Genomic DNA, 10,331 nt, shown 5'->3' with positions numbered 1-10,331 from the left:
GGCCGGCATTACAAGAGCTAAAAGACTAGACATCCCTCCACTTGGCCGGCATTACAAGAGCTAAAAGACTAGACATCCCTCCACTTGGCCGGCATTACAAGAGCTAAAAGACTAGACATCCCTCCACTTGGCCGGCATTACAAGAGCTAAAAGACTAGACATCCCTCCACTTGGCCGGCATTACAAGAGCTAAAAGACTAGACATCCCTCCACTTGGCCGGCATTACAAGAGCTAAAAGACTAGACATCCCTCCACTTGGCCGGCATTACAAGAGCTAAAAGACTAGACATCCCTCCACTTGGCCGGCATTACAAGAGCTAAAAGACTAGACATCCCTCCACTTGGCCGGCATTACAAGAGCTAAAAGACTAGACATCCCTCCACTTGGCCGGCATTACAAGAGCTAAAAGACTAGACATCCCTCCACTTGGCCGGCATTACAAGAGCTAAAAGACTAGACATCCCTCCACTTGGCCGGCATTACAAGAGCTAAAAGACTAGACATCCCTCCACTTGGCCGGCATTACAAGAGCTAAAAGACTTGACATCCCTCCACTTGGCCGGCATTACAAGAGCTAAAAGACTAGACATCCCTCCACTTGGCCGGCATTACAAGAGCTAAAAGACTAGACATCCCTCCACTTGGCCGGCATTACAAGAGCTAAAAGACTTGACATCCCTCCACTTGGCCGGCATTACAAGAGCTAAAAGACTAGACATCCCTCCACTTGGCCGGCATTACAAGAGCTAAAAGACTAGACATCCCTCCACTTGGCTGGCAATACAAGAGCTAAAAGACTAGACATACCTCCACTTGGCCGGCATTACAAGAGCTAAAAGACTAGACATCCCTCCACTTGGCCGGCATTACAAGAGCTAAAAGACTAGACATCCCTCCACTTGGCCGGCATTACAAGAGCTAAAAGACTAGACATCCCTCCACTTGGCCGGCATTACAAGAGCTAAAAGACTAGACATCCCTCCACTTGGCCGGCAGCTGTACTTCCTCCCGGCCTCCACATGCATCACACCAGCGAGCGGCCTCCATTATGGGGTCTATTGTTCCTTGTTCCTGCTGGAGGAAACGCTATTGCCGCCAGGCTATATTGCAGCTGTGCACTTGCACGTGCAGATTCCTGGAGTTGTGTCCACATGCACGCTCTCATGTGGAAGCAGCAAGACTTGCAGCCTTATGGAAGGAACCCCGCAGATGGTCGCTGTTACTTAATTACATCTTCCCTTTGTTCGCAAAACATATTTTCAAATATGGCTGACTTGACAGATTTCTCCTTTTAAAAAGCAGCGGATTTTCCACGCGTGACTAAACAACCCAATACCTTGTGAGGTCGAAGGTTATCCACGTGCATTTCACACCAGTACGCTTGTTGGTGTGCGCGACATTGGATACACGGAAAGGTTACAATGCCAACATACAATTAACGGCCACACAAAATACCTCCTAACTTACTTTATTTTACTTGTTGACAATATTAGTGTTATTTTTATGTGTCAAAATAGACTTTCTGCATACCTGCCAACTTTTGAAATCAGAAAAACCTAGTAGCCAGGGTCCAGGGCCCACAGGCCCCGGTAGGTCCAGGACAAAGTCCTGGTGGGGGGTTCAGGGGGGCAAAGCCCCCCGACGCAAAATGATTATTAGCATTCAGACAGGTTAAAATGTTGCTAAAACCATCACTGTTTGGGCGATGAAAAACGTTGAAAGTTTTCCACTTGTATCGCTAGCAACGGCATTAGACTTGTGTTTTTTTGTCCCAACGTGGTCTTTTACATCGCTAATTCCTCCGTGTCCGATCGAAAAATCTTGTCTGCACAAGGTGCAATTCGCCTAGTTTTCACCCTTTTTGGAAGGGATAATTATTCCCGGATAGGCTTTTGAATATTCTTCACGGAATGACTGCAGTTTTCTTTTCGGTTTAAGACTCGTTTGCGATTTTTCTCCGGCTGATTCCATGATCGTTCGCTCGTTTGGAAACAATGGCAACTGTATGGCGTCACATTAGTGCCAAAAATCCGAGCGCATAAAAACTGTTATCGCGCGCTGATTCTCCACTTCGTGCGCGCGCGCGACACCATTTTGCGCGCGCGTGGTTCCTTTCTGCGCGCGCGCGGTGCCTTTCTGCGGTGCGCGCGACGCCTTTCTGCGCGCTCTCTGTGTACTCCTGGCATCTCTCCTCGCGCTGTCATGTTTCTTTTTGGCACTTTGGGGGCGGGTATGCTTAGACGGCCCCTTCTTTCTGATTGGCTGTGAGCATTTTTCATATGACCAATCATTCTCCAGCGTAGCAACGTTGTAGCCATCTTTCTTCAGACATCTAGCCTCAATCATTACATTGATGTCAATGGTACATGTACTACTTAAATTACCATAACTTGCTCGATTTTCGACCAATTTACAAACGGTTTGCCTTGTTACAAATCTTATTACATGTAGATATGACATAGGATGCTGTACCTGTTGAAATTACCTCTTTTGCTTTAAAAAAAAAAAGACTTAATTGTGCAACATAGTTGTGTAGGGTCAGTGTTAGTCAGTTCTCTGATTATTTTAAACTGTTTCAGAATACATTATTAAAAGCTATTTTTAACATTTTTAAAACAAAATTCAAAGATTATTTTATGGCTGAATCAAAAGAAATTCCATAAATTAGAAAACAAATGTTCAAGAAGAAGTGAAAATATAAAATAATGTTATTGCTGGTGGACCAGTTCTGGCTGAAAGATGTGATTATGGTGTTTGTTGTCTTATTATTTATTTGGCTCACATTTTGTATTACCCTGTATTGTGTTTATGTGGTATGAAATAACCTTCATCAGCGCGCGACATTTTTTTATCCACTTCTTCCTCCGTAAATCTTGATACATATTGACGATGACCCGCCCTGCTATACTTCTGATTGGCTCTGAGCATTTTTCAGCATTTTTCGCCTAACCAATCAGAAAGAAGGGGCCGTCTAAGCGTACCCGCCCCCAAAGTGCCAAAAAGAAACATGACAGCGCGAAGAGAGATGCCAGGAGTACACAGAGAGCGCGCTAAAAGGCACCACGCGCGCGCAAAATGGTGTCGCGTGCGCGCACGAAGTGGAGAATCAGCGCGCGATAACAGTTTTTATGCGCTCGGATTTTTGGCACTAATGTGACGCCATACAACAGGTGCCTCGTGCTTAGCAGCGGTGCTATAAATAGCCTCGCGCATGGCGTTCGGAATGGCTCGATAGGAAGTTACGAGAAGCAGTGTCGATTGTTGTTACGCGATTTCGTGAATAAAACTTTTTAAAAAAATATATATTTTTAATTAATGAAAAACCGTACTTTTTATTACTGCAACCGTAACCCGGAATAGGTTGATGAAAACTGTACTAATTACGGGAAAACCGGAGTAGTTGGCAGGTATGTTTCTGATGCAGATTTACAGTGTAACTGTGGGTAAAAAAGGCCAAAATAGGACACTCCAAAGCAGGCCTGGGCAATTATTTTGCCTCGGGGGCCAAATTTAGAGAAAAAATGTGTCTATTTTTAGGGACACTAGTACAAAACCTCACAATGTCTGAAAAAAACGCCTTAAAAAACGGAATGGAATTTTAAATTTTTTTACTGAATGAGACACCCAGAATGAACATGAAAATAAAGAATGTTACAATATTAACTATGAAGGATAAAACACTGAATATTGACAACATATGAACGTCACCCCCCCCCCCCCCTCCATCCACATATTTTACAATTAACAAAAATGCAACAAACAGTGAAATATGAACGCAGGGGTAAACTCCACCTACAATATGATATAAGCTTTAGAACTTTGCTGTAAAAATCTCCTCCCACGTCTGTCCCTGACACCCACATTTCACACTCTGTGGAAACACTCCCTCCCACACTGCTTGGTGCCTCCTCTGAGCTGCTGTCACTTACATTACCATAGTAACTAATTACATGACCATAGTAACTCATTACATGACCATAGTGAAGTGAAGTGAATTATATTTATATAGCGCTTTTCTCTAGTGACTCAAAGTGCTTTACATAGTGAAAGCCAATATGTAAGTTACATTTAAAGCAGTGTGGGTGGCACTGGGAGCAGGTGGGTAAAGTGCCTTGCCCAAGGACACAACGGCAGTGACTAGGATGGCGGAAGTGGGGATTGAACCAGGAACCCTAATTAGATGACCATAGTAACTAATTAGATGACCATAGTAACCAATTAGATGACCATAGAAACTAATTACGTTACCATAGTAACCAATTATATGACCATAGTAACTAATTACATTACCATAGTAACTCATTAGATGACCATAGTAACTCATTAGATGACCATAGTAACTAATTACAGTACACTATTAACTAATTAGATGACCATAGTAACTCATTAGATGACCATAGTAACTAATTAGATGACCATAGTAACTAATTAGATGACCATAGTAGCCAATTAGATGACCATAGAAACTAATTACATTACCATAGTAACCAATTATATGACCATAGTAACTAATTACATTACCATAGTAACTCATTAGATGACCATAGTAACTCATTAGATGACCATAGTAACTAATTACAGTACACTATTAACTAATTAGATGACCATAGTAACTCATTAGATGACCATAGTAACTAATTAGATGACCATAGTAACTAATTAGATGACCATAGTAGCCAATTAGATGACCATAGAAACTAATTACATTACCATAGTAACCAATTATATGACCATAGTAACTAATTACATTACCATAGTAACTCATTAGATGACCATAGTAACTCATTAGATGACCATAGTAACTAATTACAGTACACTATTAACTAATTAGATGACCATAGTAACTCATTAGATGACCATAGTAACCAATTAGATGACCATAGAAACTAATTAAATTACCATAGTAACCAATTAAATGACCATAGTAACTAATTACATTACCATAGTAACTCATTAGATGACCATAGTAACTAATTACAGTACACTATTAACTAATTAGATGACCATAGTAACTAATTAGATGACCATAGTAACTAATTAGATGACCATAGTAACTCATTAGATGACCATAGTAACTAATTAGATTAGATATGTTTCTACTGAATTGTATAACAACAATTTAAGACCAGTTTAATTTGAAGCACAGTTGTAAGCAAGATTGCATAAGCAGGGGCGTCCCCTCTCCATCGGTTTAAGGGTCCTTAGCCTGGAAAACGTTAGTAATTCTTTCTGCCATTTGTAGCTCCTCCCCTTCTTTAGGCAACAAACAGCGTCTCTGCTGGTGGCGGCCAAGTACTGCACGCCATTTTGTTCCTGTCTTCTTGTAGTTGACACAAGCCTGAGGGGGCTGACAGATGTTTGGGGACATCTGTCACTGCAATGGAATGGTTCCACTCTGAAGGACAATGCTCTGTGTTGATAGCAGAATCCTCAGACTGGGCGTCAGTGGAATGTCCTCCTTCGGTTTGCAAAAGGAGCCCCTTTTGTCCGAAGCTACCACTTTCTACATGAACTGTGAGCAATATTTAAAGTCGAGGCAAAGAAATGTGCAGAAAGCCATGTAGGTGTGAAGCTGGGGGAGCACTAATTGTGTACCTTAATGACTTTGAAAGCTGTTTGCTACAACGCCTCAAGGGCATGAAGGGATTTGCTTTCTCTGTACGAGTTCAAGCAATTGTAATCCTCTTTGGCCTTTTTCTCTGGAAGTGAAAGTTTCCATGGAGTGGGAGGCAGGTGTTGTTGGCACACATAGTTTGCTGGCGGATTTCATCTTCAACCCACAAAACATACGGCGGCTGCATAAGTCATTGGGATGTTTGTCACATGTGGTTAGAGTGTCCGCCCTGAGATGGGTAGGTTGTGAGTTCAAACCCCGGCCGAGTCATACCAAAGACTATAAAAATGGGAGCCGTTGCCTCCCTGCTTGGCACTCAGCATCAAGGCTTGGAATTGGGGGTTAAATCACCAAAAATTATTCCTGGGCGCGGCCACCGCTGCTGCTCACTGCTCTCCTCACCTCCCAGGTGGTGATCAAGGGTGATGGGTCAAATGCAGAGGACAGATTTCACCACACTTAGTGTGCGTGTGATAGAGATGCGCGGATAGGCAATTATTTCATCCGCAACCGCATCAGAAAGTCGTCAACCATCCGCCATCCACCCGATGTAACATTTGATCAGAACCGCACCCGCCCGTTGTTATATATCTAATATAGACGATGCAAGGCATTAGTGAGGTTATAAAGCTTTTGCCTGTTAAAGAAAGGAGACTGATCCAATGCAGCACAGACATTCGCGTGCCACGCTGTCACGGCCCAGACGCACACCAGTGCGCAATCATCTGGGAGCCGCGCTGAGCGCACCTCCAAGCGCGTCTCGCTGCCGGCGACGGCCGGGTATGGGCCCGACGCTCCAGCGCCATCCATTTTCAGGGCTAGTTGATTCGGCAGGTGGGTTGTTACACACTCCTTAGCGGGTTCCGACTTCCATGGCCACCGTCCTGCTGTCTATATCAACCAGGGTGAGCCCCACCCCTTTCGTGAGCGCACTGCGCGCGGAGTGACCCCTGTTACGCGCCCCCGGCAACAGGGGTGGCGGGCAGGTAAGCTGCGCGGGCGGAGCGCGCGGAGTGACCCCTGTTACGAGCCCCCGGCCACGGGGGTGGCGGGAAGGTAAGCTGCTTACCTGCTGCGCGTGACGCCGGCCGCGGCGAAGGCGGACGAGGCGGGGTGTCGGTGCGGTGGGCGCGGTGGTGACCCTGGACGTGTGTCGGGCCCTTCTCGCGGATCGCCTCAGCTACGGCTCCCGGTGGGGCCCTCTCGGGGGAAGGGGCCTCGGTCCCGGACCCCGGCGAGGCGTCCCTTCTCCGCTCCGTAAAAGCGTCCATTTTTTTTCTTCTTCTGTTGTGGCATATGCTGCAGGTGCCTGCTCGTTTTTCGTATGTGGGTAACAACATTTAACTATGTATATATATTTACCAATTGGTTTAACTGCCACCCGCCTGAATCTATTTAAAATCTAATTTTTTTTTTATTTCAACCGCCCGACCCGACCCGACCCGACCCGACCCGACCCGACCCGACCCGACCCGTGGATAAAATCGAATCTTTTTTTATTTCATCCGCCCGATCCGCGGATAATCCGCGGACTCCGCGGTTGTGCCCGCAAACCGCGCATCTCTAGCGTGTGACAATCATTGCTACTTTAACTTTGTTTTTGTTTTTTTTACTGAAATACTTCTCACTTTTAGACTGCAAATCCAAATCAGTCCTACAGGAGATGTCGTGCATTGCCAACTTCTTTTTATTAGGCTTGTCCCCATACCAATATAAATACATATAGAAGTATAACCCATTTACCATTTCCTTTGTGTGTGTGTGTGTGTGCAGGTGACCCACATCGCGCTCCTGAGATGTGACCGTGGGAATGGCCTCTTCCTGCACCTTCCTCCAGGGCGGCGTCCACGCTCGCAAATGAATCTTTGCCGCGAAGCCGCCGTGATCCGCCAGCCCGTCGCCATGAGGAGCAAATACTCGCAGTACTACAACCGGACTCTGATCCCGTACTACTACGAGCTGGCCAAGAACATGACCATGGAGCAGCTGGACAAGCGCAACAAGGACAAGAAGGGTCTGAGCGACCCCAGCATCATCATCGTGGTCCTGTGCGTGGTCATCATCCTGGAGAACCTGCTGGTGCTCGTCGCCGTGTGCCGCAACAAGAAGTTCCACTCCGCCATGTTCTTCTTCATCGGCAACCTGGCCTTCTCCGACCTCCTGGCGGGCTCGGCGTACATCGCCAACATCTTCCTCTCGGGCTCCAGGACCTTCGACCTGGTGCCGGTGCAGTGGTTCATCCGGGAGGGCACGGCGTTCATCGCCCTGGCGGCGTCCGTCTTCAGCCTGCTGGCCATCGCCATCGAGCGCTACATCGCCATCACCAAGGTGAAGGTGTACGGCTCCACCAAGACGTGCCGCATGTTCCTGCTCATCGGCGCCTGCTGGGCCACGTCCATCCTGCTCGGGGGGCTGCCCATCATGGGCTGGAACTGCATCGACAACCTCCCCGAGTGCTCCGCCGTGCTGCCGCTCTACTCCAAGAAGTACATCCTCTTCGTGGTGACCATCTTCAGCCTCATCCTGCTCTCCATCGTCATCCTCTACGTGAAGATCTACCTGATCGTGCGCTCCAGCCACCAGGAGGCCACCAACTCCCCCGCCTACGCCCTCCTGAAGACCGTCACCATCGTGCTGGGCGTCTTCATCATGTGCTGGCTGCCCGCCTTCACCATCCTCCTCCTGGGCTCCTTCTGCCGGATACAGCTGTGCCCCATCCTCTCCAAGGCCGACATCTTCTTCGGCTTCGCCACGCTCAACTCGGCGCTCAACCCGGTCATCTACACGCTGCGCAGCAAGGACATGAGGAAGGAGTTCCTGCGCGTGCTCTGCTGCTGGGGGGTGCTGCAGAGCGGGCGGCCCGCCGACCGGTGCCTGGTGCCGCTTAAGAGCTCCAGCTCTCTGGAGCACAAACACGAACACCAGACCACGCCCATCATGCAGGACTGTACCACCTGCGTGTGACGGGTACCGGACCACGCCCCTTAATGCAGGATTGTACCACCTGCGTCTGGCGGGTACCGGACCACGCCCCTTAATGCAGGATTGTACCACCTGCGTCTGGCGGGTACCGGACCACGCCCCTTAATGCAGGACTGTACCACCTGCGTGTGACGGGTGACCACGGCCATCGTGCAGGACTGTACCACCTGCGTGTGATGGGTACCGGACCACGCCCATCGTGTAGGACTGTACCACCTGCAGGACTGTACCACCTGCATGTAACAGGTATCGGACCACAGCCATCGTGCAGGACTGTACCACCTGTGTGTGATGGGTACCGGACCACACCCATCGTGTAGGACTGTACCACCTGCGTGTGACGGGTACCGGACCACGCCCCTTAATGCAGGACTGTACCACCTGCGTGTGACGGGTATCAAACCATGGCCCTTAATACAGGACTGTAACACCTGCGTGTGATGGGTACCGGACCACAGCCCATCGTGCAGGACTGTACCACCTGCAGGACTGTACCACCTGCAGGACTGTACCACCTGCATGTGACGGGTACCGGACCACGCTCATCCAGTAGGACTGTACCACCTGCGTGTGACGGGTATCAAACCATGGCCCTTAATCCAGGACTGTACCACCTGCGTGTGATGGGTACCGGACCACAGCCCATCGTGCAGGACTGTACCACCTGCATGTAACAGGTACCGGACCACAGCCATCGTGCAGGACTGTACCACCTGCGTATGACGGGTACCGGACCACGCCCCCTTAATGCAGGACTGTACCACCTGCGTGTGATGGGTACCGGACCACAGCCCATCGTGCAGGACTGTACCACCTGCGTACGACGGGTACCGGACCACGCCCCCTTAATGCAGGACTGTACCAAATGCGTGTGACCGGTGTCACCCCACAATCAAATGTCAGCCATGTTGGGGTGTGACACCACTTTTCCAACCACCATGGCTGTCAGAAATGTGAAATATTTCATGGGTACTCTGATGGAGTCATGTTCATGTGTGCTTCCCCTCCCCCGCTATTAGAAGCCAAAAAAAAAACAATGCTTCACATCACACTCCCGAGTGTGTGTATGCAATGCCAAGCCATCATTGTTGCACTTTGTAGATTTTATCACCAAAAAAAACAACAACTTCCACTAATAGCCTGCAAGATTGCAGCATCAGAGCCGGAACGGTAATCTTTTTTTTGCTGCCTTTCCCACAGAACACGAGGACTTTCATTTTTTGACAGGACTACTGTCAACACGACAGTGTGTGTCAAACAAAAGTTGGGTGATAAACTCCACTCGCCATTCCCCTGTCACACAGGCCTAGTCCCATCTCTGTTTCGGCTCAGGTACTACCTTTTAAAGACGGAAAATTCCAGGGTTGACTAGAAGAAGAATAGGAAGTGTAAGAGCCTACAAAATGGCAGCATCAGAAGCGGAACTATAAAACTATTTTCACCTGTGCCTTTCACACAGAACATAAGAACTTCCATTTTTGACAGCGGTACTTTTAACACAACAGTATGTGTAAAACGAGAGTCGGGTGATAAACTCCAGTCGCCTGCCCCAGTCATCGTCAAATACCCTTTCACACAAGTGAAAGTGTTTCGGCTCAGGTACTACCTTTTAAAGACGGAAAATTTCAGGGTTGACTAGAAGAAAAATAGGAAGTGTAAGAGCCTGCAAAATGGCAGCATCAGAGCCGGAACGGTAATATTTTTGTGGGGCCTTTCCCACAGAACAGAAGAGC

The 10,331-nt window shown here is 48.0% G+C and overlaps 1 protein-coding gene across 1 annotated transcript in view; it reads left to right on the top strand.

The window, feature by feature from the left end:
- Positions 1-8,641, top strand: part of s1pr2 (sphingosine-1-phosphate receptor 2) — a 59,596-nt gene extending 50,955 nt beyond the window's left edge. The window contains exon 2 of the mRNA XM_061982284.1: positions 7,390-8,641. Within this exon, the coding sequence (XP_061838268.1) occupies positions 7,474-8,580 (1,107 nt within the window). The 5' untranslated portion in view covers positions 7,390-7,473 and the 3' untranslated portion in view covers positions 8,581-8,641. The remainder of the gene's footprint in view (positions 1-7,389) is intronic.
- Positions 8,642-10,331: the final 1,690 nt, after the last annotated feature.

The sequence above is a fragment of the Nerophis lumbriciformis genome, linkage group LG24, assembly GCF_033978685.3.
Source record: "Nerophis lumbriciformis linkage group LG24, RoL_Nlum_v2.1, whole genome shotgun sequence".
Taxonomy (NCBI): domain Eukaryota; kingdom Metazoa; phylum Chordata; class Actinopteri; order Syngnathiformes; family Syngnathidae; genus Nerophis; species Nerophis lumbriciformis.
Note: the sequence above shows the minus strand (reverse complement) of the source record. Positions and strands in the feature narration are given on the sequence as shown.